The sequence below is a fragment of the Oxyura jamaicensis genome, chromosome 4, assembly GCF_011077185.1.
Source record: "Oxyura jamaicensis isolate SHBP4307 breed ruddy duck chromosome 4, BPBGC_Ojam_1.0, whole genome shotgun sequence".
Classification (NCBI taxonomy): domain Eukaryota; kingdom Metazoa; phylum Chordata; class Aves; order Anseriformes; family Anatidae; genus Oxyura; species Oxyura jamaicensis.
Genome location: NC_048896.1, coordinates 69,550,905 through 69,565,650, shown reverse-complemented (window position 1 = coordinate 69,565,650; position 14,746 = coordinate 69,550,905). Strand labels below are relative to the sequence as shown.

The following is a 14,746-nucleotide window of genomic DNA, read 5'->3' as shown; positions in this document are numbered from 1 at the left end:
AGCACAGAATGGCGGCAACAGCCAAGACAAGTATGGCCAAATCCTGTTTTGTATTAAGGTTTTTTGGGTTGGGTTGGTTGGTGTTTTTTTTTTTGTTTGGTTGGTTGTTTGGTGTTGGTGTTTGTTTGTTTGTTTGTTTGTTTCTTTTAAACAGTCAGACCACAGCGTTTTTTCAGAGACAGGCCTCACAGGATAAGGGCACACTTGATTCTGTAGAGAATACAGTTTTGCTTTTCCACAGTTGAAAAGATAAAGGAAAGAGACACATCACTACAGAACAAATAATCTTTAAAAGCACTGGAGAAATGAAGCAAAGGATGTTCCTTAGAGAGGTCAAAATGGATCATTTTTTTCCTGTAACTGCTCGATATGTTTTCTCTTTCAGACAAGAATAAGGGCTAGGTGAATTCTCCAAAATCACCGCAACTATACCTTGTCATTCCAAAATCAGACACTTTGACCACTCCTGAATCATTCACCAAGCAGTTCCTGGCAGCCTGCAAAGGGAATAGTTAGATTTGGATTAAAACTTGCAGTCTATCTCAGATGAACTACAACAATAAAATGAGGACCTTGCCCTCATTGCTTAGCAAGTTCCCTGATTCACCAAGCTCAGTGGTGCATTCTCATTATGGTCCAGAATAAAAGGTACACATGCATTTGCTCCTGATAGGGTTGTTTTGACAGCTAAACCATTTTGTAAAAAAAAATCACAAAGAAAAATTACAATCTCAAGGGATTCATGAGCAGTAAAAATGGCACCAATACAGAATAAAGATACACTGTCATTTCAGTGCAAACAGCTATCAACTTTTTATAAACATTTCAGAGCAATTTTATTCCCTTTTCTCAGGAGAAAGAAACCTCTCAGCTTTTGTGGTACATTGCAGCTTTAGATATTTGGTTAGAACCTGAAGAGCCAACTTAAACTACTTACAACCTTTTGTGAGAATAAAAGCTGTTATTTACAAGCAGGCTGTTTCAAAAAGGAATAGATAAAGCCAGAAATAAAAATTTTAAGGAAGAGTATACTGCATAATGGGATGTTACCAGGTCTCTGTGGATAAAGCTGTTTCTCTCCAGGTACTCCATTCCTTCACATACATCTTGGCACATTGTGAGCAGGATGTCTTTACTCAAAACTCCACGTTTTTGTCTCAGGTAATTCAGAAGGCATCCATGCTCCATGAACTCTGTCACGATGTAAATAGGTCTCTGCTGTGTGCACACACCATACAGCTGAACTAATTTAGGATGTGTTAGTTTCCTGAAAAGATTGAAATCGTGTAATTATTACTTCCTCCACCCTGTGCTAGCTCTCTACCCCACAAAACTCCAAAATGCCACACGCCTGAAGTGTTTCATCTAGAATTAATACATGCCATCAGTGGCCACCACGCAGCAACTCACATCATCACTTTGGCTTCTTCAATGAAGTCCTCTTCATACATTGCACCTTCCCGAATTGCTTTGATGGCCACTTTGTACTGCGCCCTCCATTTCCCGAGGCGTACTACTCCAAATAGACCGCTCCCCAGTTCTCTCATGAAAGTCAGCTCCGATGGATTAATTTCCCATTTCTCTGAAAAAGAAAAAAAAAAAGAAAAAAAAAAAAAGTGAGAGCCCCTTACTGTTATATTAGCAAACATGTTGAACTGGGAGGTGATAGGGAGGAGGAAGATAATCCCTAGATTACTAGCAAATTAGGGATTTTAGGGAGAAAACTTCCTAATTTATCAACTTGAAAATGTAGCAGGTCTGCATCTCACCAAAAAAAATGGAAAAATTTTATCTAGACACAGTTTTTAACCAGCTGCTGACCAACATAGAAGGAAAAAAAAATCCTGAAGTTAATAAATATATACTGATGTCATCAGACTTGATTCAACAAGCTGTCATCATATAAAGTTCTGTCAATGCATAGAGGCTGACCGGGTCCCCTGATGTGCCATTCTTAAAAATGGACCACTCAAAATGTTAAATAAAAGAAAAAAAGCAACACTTCTGCAGAGATCAAAGGGCCAAGGCTGAGCAAGAAGTCTGAAGGCTTATGAAGGAGGCACAGCTCTTTAATCAGGAAGAGCCCAAGGTGTCCACAAAAAAGTAGAGGAAGATGCTGAATTGCCCTGGAGCATCAGCAGCAGGTTCTGCTTCTACTCATGGCGTTCCTTGGCACCACATGCCTGCCACCAGCTCTGATGTCTTTCTACGGCAATTCTCTCAGCAAGGATCTCAAATATACATATTGGACCCATGTAAGTTAGTATCACAGTACAAAATAAGGTATTTTCAAAATATTTAGAAAATATTGTGGCAGCTTATACATATAAAATCATCAGAAAATGTATGTATAGATCAATATAACACACAGTTACCATAGCTGAATCCTGCAGTTGTTGGTGCCGTTGTCTTCTTTGGGGTCACTGGGTAACGCAGCCTCGTAACAAGACCTGAAATTCAAAGTTAATTCAAGAGATACGGCTTATTTCTGAAACAATGCCAAACAGCAATTCAGCTGCTTGTTCACTGCAGAGTGCAGCACTGGCTAACAATAAACCTATATACAGTTTTGACTATATTTTCTGCTATTGCACTGTTTTGACTATTCAAAGTAGTTTCAAGGTACGCAAGAGAGCTCACTGCATCTAACTTGTTGCATCATCTTTACTGGTGAGAAACAGATATAGATATATATATACATATTTGTGCTTTACTGTTATGCAAGCACCAATGAAGGCTGACCAGAGACCACCCCTTTCATAAAGATCAGAAAGACTGTCTAAAAGGTTTTACAGAAAGTTAATGTGAGTTTCACTTTCACATTTATTTTGTACGGTGTTTTATATGCAAAAAAGAAATGCTGCATGCTTGCTGAATATTCTGCTAAAATCTTCTCAGAACCTGATGCATCAAAAGGAAAAATGAATGAAGCAATTAAAAATAATTAGTAAAATCAATTATAACAAATGAAAAGTGGGTTTAGATTCTGGAGCACAGTTTTCAGAAAAGCATTTTCCAGAATATCATCAGGAAATGCGTGGTCATCTGAATTTGACATAAACATCTGGAAAATACAGCTGAGAGAAATAAAATCACAGACTGGACTTGAAAAAAACATACTACATTAGTATCTGTGCCTTCAGCGAGATTCCTAAACTCTCCCCACCCCTTCATACAACAGGTAGACACCAGCACCAGCTGTCAGCTGTAGATCTAAGTGTCCAACCTTTACAAAGAAACATCTTCAGGCACAACCTGAAAAAAATACTGCTGTTCTCCTCATGTGTTTTCTGTACGGGGCTTATATCATTTTAAGTCGTGGTGACCCACAGGTAAGCACCTAGAGGGTACTCTGCGGCAGCACCATCCCTGCCCATCTGCTGTGGGTTATAGGCCACTGTTAGAGACATGACATGGAGTTAAATTAATGTGTTGTTGTTTTTTCCTGAAACAATGCACTCTACAGGTACCTGAAGGGAGGCTGTAGCGAGGTGGGGGCTGGTCTATTCTCCCACGTGCCTGGTGACAGGACAAGGGGGAATGGGCTAAAGTTGCGCCAGGGGAGGTTTAGGTTGGATATTAGGAAGAACTTCTTTACTGAACAGGTTGTTAGTCACTGGAATAGGCTGCCCAGGGAAGTGGTTGAGTCACCATCCCTGGAGGTCTTTAAAAGACATTTAGATGTAGAGCTTAGGGATATGGTTTAGTGTAGGACTTGTTAGTGTTAGGTCAGAGGTTGGACTCAGTGATCTTGGAGGTCTCTTCCAACCTAGACTATTCTGTGATTCTGTAATAAAGCCATTCTTCTCTTTCCCTATTTCACTGTGGATCAGAGCGCACTGAACTGTCAAAGACTGTCAAAAACTAATTTTGCCACACCTTTACCTCAGCTTGTTCTGCGCTTGTGTCTCAGCCAGGAAAGAGGATCTAGCTCACTGTACAGCAAGCAAATAGGAATGGTGAATAAGTAATGTATACAGTGTTAAAGAAAGTACTGATAGAAAGAAAACACCATCTGTTCTCATAAAGCTAGACGCTGACCTTTGTTGCTGGTGTCCATCCATGAGACCGCACTAATAATGGGAATTGCATGTGTGTGTGTATAAATACATAGATTATATTTAAAATACATATGTTATATATGTATAATATATAAATATATATACATAAGTGAATATGTATATATATTTACATTAAACCTTTCAAATGATTGCCTATATTGAAGAAACGTGAAAATGCAGTCTCATGATTTCTAAGGAAGAAGGATCTATAAAAACCTAAAAGCCTTCACTCAAACCCTAAACACCACACACTCCTTTCCAAATCAACCCACTGTGGGAGGAAAAAATGTAATCCATCTACCTGCTGCATTATGTTTGTGATACTCAATTATTTCTGGAATGGAGTTAAAGAGATGTTTTTCTGCGAGGTAGTACTGCTTCGGTGATGTCACTGTTTCTTTTATATGGTAGTGTCTTATTCCTGATGAGCCTTCTCTGAAATAAAAAAAAAAAGAAACAATATAATAATACAGTGTCATTTGTTGTGAACTTTGTAAGAGGAGCATTGACTAGAAAAAGAATGTTGTTTTTCTTAAACAGGAGGCAACATACAGAACACACTAAGCAACTTTCAGACCTGAAGATCTGCACAAATGCTGAATCTCTGTATCTCCTCACACCATGCTTGGTGGTCCTACGCTACTCGTACTATGTCAGGAGAGGAAAGCTGAGACTGTTGTCATGAGCGGAGACAATGGTTGGGGGTCCCTTTGCACATCACCACAGCCCCAAGGTGGGCACCAATTCAGCCAGCATGGGTGCCCAATGTTACATGTTTCAGAAACATCTTGAATACCAAAGACTCAGAGCACTCATTGCTTGGGATGCTCACCTCAGTACTACGACCAAGTTGAAGATTAACCCATGTGAGTTAATTTTTAGCTTGGCTTGTTCCACAACCCAGCTCCCCATTTGAGTACGTAGGTTGGCACCAAGGAAAAGACTGAATGGCATGGGAGAGCCTCTTTCTTTCAATGGCAGTTCAGATTTTCACTGGATTAAAGCCAATGTGGCCTAAGTATGGAGTTGAGAAGCTGATTTTGGTCACCTGTGTTTTCTAACATAGTGGCCCTTGCTTCTTTTTTGAGCTCTCTCCTGGCCTCCCCTCCAGCCCAGGGGTTTGAATATGCATGCAAATCAATTCAAACAAGGCAGGGTGTGCAGGGTAGCTGCAGAAACTTACCCTCCAAATTTTGTATAAAGGGAAACTGTATACAGGCCAGGCTGACTTGAGTCTCTCACCACAAAACCACCTTCTTTATCCTAAAATGCAAGCACATTGACAGCTTTATACCACAAACAATTTTAAGCGGCATGTCCTTCCTACTTGTTCTGTGATTTGCACGTGCCAAAATTAAGCATTGGCTTAAACAGGAGAGGCTAGTTTAAGTGAATACCATGGATCGTACTGCAAGGCTGCCATACTCACCTCGTTTCTGAGGAGCTGCTCTGCCTTGCTCCGGTTCAGGTTCCTGCTGTACCACCTGCAAAAAAATCAGCACCTATTATATAGTAGTGTTTACCCATAAAAATGCCTTGAAATAAATTCAGTGAGATCTCACACAAACCAATAATTTTCAGGAAATTGGACTAATTTTTGAGCAAAACCACTTTTAAAACATAGAGGCATGCTGATGGTGGTGATTACTCTGCATGGCAGCCTGAGCAGACCAGCAGCCTCAAGGCAGCCTTCAAGCAGCTGTCCCAGTCACCTGCTGAGATGACTGCCAGCTTTCATTGAATTTCATTCAGTAACTTCACAATCACATGGTTATAATTTTCCAGAGAGGACTGACCTACCAAAGAACAGGTAAATAGTGAAGTAAATGTGGCTGCTCCACATTCTTGTGCTTGGTGAAGCAGCCAAATAATCACTGGTGTTTCTACCAGTTGCAGTGATTAGTAACAACGACAAAAGCTAGCAAATGGTGTGGTACATTATTTTCAGCCATGCTGCCACAATGGTAGAAGAGCAGGGAAGTGGCACAGAAGCCTCTAATCGATTTCTGCTGTAGTGGTTGCACACAGATGATCTGGAGCAATCCTCTGTGCAGTGACCCTGAGCCATGTCACCAAGGTGGTAAAGCACAAAGTAGCTGGACCAGATAAGGCAGCTCAGTACCTTTCTTCCCTTTCTGCCCCTTTCATGGCTCAGCCCAGAGAAGTGCAGGGCTTTAATGAGAGCCTCAGAGGTGAGAAAGTGACAAAGAACACATTTAAAGTGGATAAATTTCCTTTAATATCTCTCTTTGTCTATCAAAGAATTGAGAGTGTTTTTAATTCTTTTATTATTATTATTATTATTATTTTGCTTTTAATAATAATATCCGAAAAGCTGCGTGCCTGATGGCCATCTCACTGACTTGACTCTACTTTATACATGACAACAAAAATCACTGAGGAGAATCAGAACAAATAAATGCATATTTAAAATATTTAAGTTTAATCTCTGAGATCAATGCTATGATATGTGTTTACTTTAATGTTTACAGTAATAAACAGTTGTGTTCAAAACTTCAAAAATGTGTTGTAATTCTTAAAGTATAGCTTTTATTTTACGGTCTTCCACATTTTAATTCAAATGTTCACTTACTCATATTGATCCAGGTTGTTGGACTTCTTTCCTGTTACATAGTTGCTTGGGATATATCCTTCATGTCTAAAAGAATATATAATATGTAAACTGTATAAAAAGCTGTAAAATTGCATGTCTAGAAGACAGTGCTTCATTCTGCTAATTCCCAGAAGCTGGTAATGACTAGCAGTCATTTATTTATTACTGAGCCACCCACTTTACTAGTCATACAGAAATTAATGTTTCACATCAACATTTCCACATTAGCTTTCACTGCAGCTAAAAAATCTGCACAGTCAGCAGAAGTGTCTAAGAAAACCAGCAGAAGTGGGAAAAACAAGTGACCCTTTGCTTCTCCATCACTTCCGTGCTCAGAGGTTGCAGTTGGTCACTGGAATTACATTTGGAAACTGCCACAGCAGCCCTGCTGTACCTAATAACTGACAATTACCCTTAACAGTTTGCAACATTGACCAGGTAAATATTGAAGTTTGGTAACTTCCATCCTGAAAACCATATGGTAAAACAAGGAATGTGAAGTTAGAACATCATAGTCACTAAGGCATCTCAGTGCAACTCTCTCAGCTCATTCAAAGATTACCCCTAATGATACAGTTGTAAAACAAGACAATGATCATTCAAGCCTGGAAGTTAGAGCCTGCTGATCTGAATGTTAATCACGTCGCTCCCTAATGAGCCATTCCCCAGGAAAACAGGAGTATTGGACCAGTCAAATTAGATTTTGCCTGACAGGAAATGTCATTGTAAATGCTTTCAGTTCTGCAACAGTCTTTGCACTCAAACTCTACAATCTATTGAGAACCCTACTTTTTTGATTAGATTCTATGTGGGAACAAAGATATGGATGAGATTTCAGGATTTATGTCATAAGTGGGTTCTAATACAGTTATTTGTTGATATATAATCAATATAAACTACTAGAACCTGAAAACAGCCTTATTAACATTATATTGAAAAATAAGAAACTCATGCTTACCCATATTTGTCTCTCGCCTTCCACCAGTGGATGTCATTCTTCTCAATTACTGTATATTCTTCACCTTTGTCCAATCTTAAATCATGATGTTCGGTAGGCTGGAAGTCATACATTGCCACCACTATCTCCTCCTCTTCACTGTCATTTTCCTCAGCTGGAGGAACAGGCGGTGGCGGCCTTCGCTGAAAATGATACAAAATGATCATCGTTCCACTTTGCTCCAAGATTCCACTCTACCCAGTCCCTACTATTACACCACTGCAAAACAGCCGAGCATCCCAGAGGCAAAAGCTGGGCTAGGTCTGGGTTGCCCCAGGAGAGAGCTGCAGTGGCTAGGCTGACCACAGCACTGCAGCCCCGATGGTGTTTGCTTTTCAGCCCCCTCTTCATCAGCAACATGGACACCTACCGTATTTTTTTCTGGCATTGGAGAAGGCAGCATCACTACACCTACAAACAGAGCACAGAAAAAAGATTCATGTTTACTTTCAAATTCAAAAACTGGATAAAAGGTTTAAACTTAGATAAGGCTCTAACATCTTAATTAGCCTTCAGGTTAGCATATTAAGTCAGGAAGCAAAACCAGCTCCAAGTGAGAAAACATTGGTTGATTAAGTGTTCTGTGACAACATACTAAATTGGCCAGCAGGCAACATTCACAGCAGTATTTGGTGACATCTGTGTCGCACCACAGCATGCCACACAGACAGCTCTAAGCCAGCCCACGGGCAGGGATGCATCCTGGGGTTCCTCCAAAAGACTCCAGGAGTTCAAAACCATGTCCCACTCCTTAATGAAGAATAAAAAATAAAAAATAAAAAAGAATAAAAGTAAAAATGGAATATAAAAAGGAAGCAGTGTTCTTCTCACCATGATGATCTAAAAGTCTCTTATTAATATCTATTCTTATAAAAAATATACAATGCTTCCCCTGATTCTTTCTTTGCGAAATAGGGCATAAAGGTATTTTTTGTATAAAATTGTGTAAAGTTGTATTAAAAAAAAGTACTTTTAAAATTACTTCTCAGGTCCAAAATTATTTTTTTTCTCCTGTGCTGCTTTTTTCTACTTCAAAGGATGAATTATCATCTTGCAGAATAAGGTCAACCACAAGCCACTGTTTTTTTCTTCTTTTAATGCAATGAAATACACAATTCCCCACCTTTTAAGGACCGAATGCAGGAAATTGTACAGGCACTGTTAATTTCACTAGGAGGTAAGCGTTGTTGCAATTACTTTTATTACTAAGGAGTTTTCCTTTAATCAAGGACAGATAATTAGTGTATTGTCATAGAGGACAATACTGCAGTGAGCGTCACACTTCCACATTTTTGCATGCTACAGCATACATTGCAGAACAAGTACAGGCTGTGGTTTGCATGCTGGAGGAGCCATATGCATACAGAAGTCATGGTTCACCCAGGTTCAGCGTATGGACATTCGCAGACTTTTGGGAAAACTGAGCCACGTGTCTGTAAATGCATTAAGCCCGGCTGCATTGTCGTACCATTTTCACACTGGTGTAATAACACTGATTCCAGCAGGGTTGTTGTTCCTTTACATGGATACACAGAAGTTATTTATTCAAACTGGAGAGCTGGCAAAGATCAGATGAATCTCTTTCACCACGAGGTTTTAACCTCAGTCTGAGGTAAACAGTTGGTCAAATAGGTTTCAGATGGGAAATACAGGCCAAGTGGAAAATAAATTCAGCAACCTCAATGATTCCTTTCAGCTGTCTCCAAACACTTTTTGGAAGGACAATTCACTGGCTTTTACACTTTTTACAAAATGTTTGGACATGAAAGATATTTTTGTTTTCTCCAGACACAGTATCTACTATTAACTGTGCGCCATAAAATTTCCCTGATACCTACAGCATTCAAATGTGAGGACAGAATCACATAACAACAGCAACAACAAAACACAGAAAAATATGCCAACATAATTTCATATGAAAAGTTATGTACTTACTGTTTTCAAAAAGATTGTATCTTTCACAGCCAGGTGCTAATTTTTCTGTCTGTCTGCAGCACTGATAAATTCCCTCTGTCCAGAATTTAGGATGATATTTTACCATTATATTGCTATTGTTCTTTATTCCTACAGGAAATAGAGAGAAAAAAAAAAAAAAAAAAAAGCAAGACATTCTTAATCAATATTACAGTGTCTTTGACATGAATCGTAATCTTTACTTGCTGTCCTTGCTACAACTCTGCTTCTCTTAAGGACCTTCTTACAAGTTTACACAGAAGTCATACAGTGAAGGCAGGTGATATTTCTAGGGTAATACATGACTTTATTCCAGAAGGGTGTGCTGTACTCCCTGCCCAAAGCAGCCACCACAGCAGGGCAGCGTTTGGTGCCTTCGTGAAGGCAGACCCTGACGCCCACCTGCACCCTGCAACGCAGCCAGGCGGCTGTGAAGGCCCTGTGGGCTCTGGCTGCCTCTTTTCTTTTTGTTTCCACTGCAAGTGACTCCATTTCCTCTGTGATTAGTGCTCTTGAGGAAAAGTTAGCAGACATTTATCACTATTTCACAGCACAACGCCCGTGTTTGGTTTAGCAGGCTCCCCATCCCCACCCTATGGGGCTGCTGAGTTTCGGAAGTCATTTCCGACCCAGCCCAGCCCAGGAATTATGTCTTATGACTTTGAAGAGCACCTGCAATTAATGTGAATGTTTGATGACAGCAGAAAGCATTAAGAGGCTCTTGAAAAAATGATCTTTACTCAGTATGATATCAATAATCAGAATCACATCTCGGGGGAGATGCCTCCTGTCGTTTTACATCAGTGCGAGACCATCACCAGGCCCATAACACTGGCTAGCTACATTCAGACAAAACTTCCAAGTGATGCCACTAACTAGCTCGGATAAGCTTTTTGATGATTTACATGTTGTACAAAAGCATGGATTCAAATTCTTGTTGCAGTTAGACTAGCCAATTGAATGAAATCAGCCAGGGTGCTTGATATGCCCAGTATCCATTCTCACATGCTGTGTATGCAAATGATGATCTGGCACAATAAAAATAAAAGTCAGTTGATACGTGCAATAGAAGTTGCACCGTTTTATTTTTCTAGCTTGTGGTGGGTTGACACCTGTCAGCAGCTAAGCACCCAACCCACACAGGGGCGAGGGGGAAAATAATAGAAAGAGGAAAAGTGAGAAAACTTGTGGGCTGTGACAGTTTAAAGAGAGAGGAAAGAAAAGAAAAAAGTTACGCAGAGGAAATAATACACCATCTCCCACCAGAAGACCAATGCCCAGCCAGCCTGTGAGCAATGACCAGCCTGGAAACCAACCCCCACTTACTCCCTCCTTCCCCTACGTCAGTGTTTACTGCTGAGCATGACTGTATATGGCACAGAATATCCCTCGAGTCCCCTGCCCCAGCTGTATCCCCTCCTAGCCCCTTGCCCACCCCTGCCTAGTCACTGGGGGAGCACCGTGAGCAAAAGGCAAAGCCTCCAGGCTGCACAAGCACCCTCAGCAATCTCTAAACCACTGGCGTGTTTTCAGCACTTTTGTAGCCACAAATCCAAAATACAACACTGAGTTACCGCCACCTCGCTAGACCCAGCACACAGCTCTAGTAAAGTTATCTAAATGTGTCAGATATTAAGTAAGTGATTTCCATTACCTTCTTTCAGATTCCTCACCCACTGATCCCGGCTTTGTGGACTTGGTGCAAAAATATAAAGTGTATTAGCATCATATACAACCTGCAGGGGAAAAGAAATAAAATATTAAAATAAATAATTAAATAAAGCCATTCACAAAGTAATACTCTTTTATTTATTCCTTAGCAAAAAGAGTAAGCAGAACAAGGGAAAAAAAACGTTACATTTAGCAAAATGAGTGTCCTCAGCCACATGAGGAGCATGAGACAAACTGCAGAAACAAGGAGAAGTTTTTTAGGGTTTGCTATTTATACACGGTGCTGTCAGTAGAACAGGAAGGATTCTGTAATGGTATATTATCCTATTATTCCTTTAGATATTTGCTTCATGCTTGCTTTGCTCGTTCTTCACTGTGTGTTTTCTAAAAACAGTATCTCTTAACTGTTAAGGCTATTTTATAATCAGGCATCCTTCGTTCACAGCCCTTTCATAATGCTTTGTGATTCTGTACTACTCTGGGTCAATTCTTGCCTTTTCTTCACTGCCTGTATGGGCAGAAAACAAGTATTGCCCTGGTAGAAAGGGGGCAGATCCCTGCTTCCATCAGTGAAATCCACACTCACACCAAAAATTTCCTCCATCATAAGCAGAACTTGACATTTAAACATTTCTTTTTCCTTCTAAGTACTTTGTTTTCCGTGTTTACTTCCATTCAGTTCACAATGGAAGAAAAAGCAACAAGGTTTACCTTGATTTTCTTATTCCTATATAAATTAATGGTAATTGCAAACACACTGCTTATATAAAGACAGGGAAAATAGGCTGCCAACTAACCTATTCTGGAGGACTAAGCAGTTTCCAGTCAACACCAAGGCAGAGAGGGTGGGGAAAAGAAAAAGTCCAAGTGTTTTAGGCAAAGCTCTCGTGAGCAGGGACTTTAGGTGGAACAGAGCTTTTTGGGGACAGTTTTCAGTCCCGGACCCTGAGTCCCCTCCAACATAGACCCAGAGAACTGAGAATGGGCTCAGTGTTTAAAATTTTCAGTAATTTCAAGCAAGTTACATCCAAATGGCCTGGTGCTATTGAACGGAGCACTGTATTTTATATAAACCAAAGGAACATACCTGAAATGGGTATTTATTTTGACAGGGAATAATACCATCATTTTTTACAACTTCTACACATTTAATCCTTGAAATATCCACAGATCCTTTTCTGTACTTTTTCTACAAGAAAAAAGAAAGAAAAACAACAACAACAAAACAACCCACCATTAAATAAAATACAACTGATGATTGCATTCATCTACAGGCACTCATCTGTTTATCTTTCTTTTTTACCTTTCTCTGCAGAGACTTACTGCTTACTTTTCCACTTACAACAGCAGTGTTGCTTTAACTGCAAAATTCATTTGAAAAAAATGAGAGAGGGTATGAAGACCTATGCTGGCGAAAGTGCACAGGCTAGAGTGTAACTGCTTAGTAAAAAGCACCACCTTTTTCAATACAATTTCCAATCAGCTGTAACCATAGTCTGTAATGAAGAGTACTTCATTACAGGAAAAAAAAAAAAAAAAAAAAAAAACCTGACTACAGATAAAGAACAGCTTGCTGATCTCAAGTTATGACTAAAACTGGTGAGTGAAATAGGTGCCAATGCATCATCTAGCCTGCTCTGTGTTCTGTTGCCAGAGTGCTGACCAGCTGGTGCCCCAAGTTAAAATGCACAGAAATACAGTGTGGTTCAACTATCCCAAGAGGGAATCTCTGTGAAAGAGCAGCTTGTAGCTGGAGATAGCTTGTACTGTGCTTCAGTCTATATGTAAAAGCAATAAGCTGTAACAGTCAAGACCACACACATGCAGACCTTTTTATGGTTTCTGAAGAAGTTGATTTATCCCCTTTTCATTTAACTGAAGCAGAAAGGGTTAAGAATGAAAGCACAGCATAGAAATTTTCAGCACGCTGTACTGCATGGCAAAGGGAAACACGTGAATGATGCACCTTTTAATCAGAGTAAAAAGCTGGTAAATCTATGGACACTGTAAGGGACACTTCTCACTTTTGGGAAAACCAGGTCTCTTATAAGGGAGGAAGTTTCTACTGGAATCTGGAACAACAAAAATGGCAGCAGCTCATGGCTGGTGCAGTATAAACCCAGAATTTTTGAATTGCAAAGCACATCCAACACGTGCAGACCAACGTGCAGCTTATGAAAGATGAGCACTGTTCAGGCAATGTGGAAATAATTAGTAATTAGTGAATTACTGGAGATACTCTACTCCCTACGCAGCTCCCTTCCTCTCTCCTAAGGATAGAAATTTCAGGCCAAATAGCAGAAGTCTGGCACAATAATACACAGCTGAAAAGAGTCTTATAAACAGAAGAGCAGAGCAACTTCAAGCACAGCCAGCACAATTCCACCACCCTAGCAGCACAACAGTTACCACCCATGGAAAACAGAGAAGCCTCACCAAAATGTAAAACACCTTTAGTATTTTGTCTCCTATGTATATTGTTATGAAGAAAGCAGGCAGATAAAATGTGCATGAAAAATTCAGGCACGTCACAGTCAGCATCAGGAAGAACGACAGGAACCGAGTTCAGATAAAGCTGTAACTGTTGTGTAACACCACAAAATTAAAAAGGCAAAAAGAATTCCCAAAAATAGGTTTCTAAAATTGCAACAACAACAAAGATGAATTAGACATTCTAATGAGTCAATAATAAATAAAAAAAAAATCAAACACTGCTATCATGCTATCAAAGCTACCATGTTATGCTGACAAATAATTTGCACCGACTGTGCAACCTTGGATTTCTGATCAAAAATTTGTTTCAAGCTTTCTGCTTATCTTATAGTATCCCCTTACTTGAACTTTGACTGCCTGAAGTAAAACATGTTAATGCAAATGCCAAATATTGAATAACAACTGAAAACCACTTGGTACAGCATCAAATATTGCTCCTTCCTCTCATTTTCACTGCATGGCAGCCTAGCAGCCTCGGAGCTGACATATTAGCAAATGCAGGATGAAAGACCCAAACAAGATCCACCTTTTCTTTTTCTTCTTTTTTCATTTATAAGTGAAGCACAGAATTCAATACTCCACAAAACTGTACTGAAGATACCTCTCCAGATCTTTTCTCTGCACAATGACATACAAAGAAGAAAAGCCTGCCACTTCTGTAATGTATCTACCCAGCTGTCTGCATCCTGTGGGGTACTCGTGTTGCTTGGATCCCATCTAGTGGTCAACTGAGGCTGGGGGATGGAATCACAGACATTTCTTTGAGGAACAGGCTTTATGACTTTAAGCCTGTCCTCCATGACTCCCAGATTTTTATGCCAATTCCAGCATTCAGTGAGTGCTACAAAGGAGCATATGTGTGCTAAGATGAAGAACAGGAATCCAAGAAGATAATCAACTAACATTTTGGAATAAAATAAAATAAAATAAAATAAAATAAAATAAAATAAAATAAAA

General features: G+C 39.7%; 1 protein-coding gene across 2 annotated transcripts in view; it reads right to left on the bottom strand.

The window, feature by feature from the left end:
- The window catches only part of TEC (tec protein tyrosine kinase), a 49,970-nt gene that overhangs the window by 4,027 nt on the left and 31,197 nt on the right, over nucleotides 1-14,746 (bottom strand). For both annotated transcript variants that reach the window (XM_035324268.1, XM_035324269.1), the window contains exons 3-15: nucleotides 12,384-12,485; nucleotides 11,280-11,361; nucleotides 9,608-9,736; nucleotides 8,043-8,083; nucleotides 7,634-7,815; nucleotides 6,655-6,720; nucleotides 5,491-5,545; nucleotides 5,245-5,324; nucleotides 4,363-4,496; nucleotides 2,376-2,450; nucleotides 1,411-1,582; nucleotides 1,051-1,267; nucleotides 433-497 (exon numbers count right to left, since the gene is read on the bottom strand). In XM_035324268.1, coding sequence (XP_035180159.1) covers nucleotides 433-497; nucleotides 1,051-1,267; nucleotides 1,411-1,582; nucleotides 2,376-2,450; nucleotides 4,363-4,496; nucleotides 5,245-5,324; nucleotides 5,491-5,545; nucleotides 6,655-6,720; nucleotides 7,634-7,815; nucleotides 8,043-8,083; nucleotides 9,608-9,736; nucleotides 11,280-11,361; nucleotides 12,384-12,485 — 1,400 coding nt within the window. The remainder of the gene's footprint in view (nucleotides 1-432; nucleotides 498-1,050; nucleotides 1,268-1,410; nucleotides 1,583-2,375; nucleotides 2,451-4,362; nucleotides 4,497-5,244; nucleotides 5,325-5,490; nucleotides 5,546-6,654; nucleotides 6,721-7,633; nucleotides 7,816-8,042; nucleotides 8,084-9,607; nucleotides 9,737-11,279; nucleotides 11,362-12,383; nucleotides 12,486-14,746) is intronic.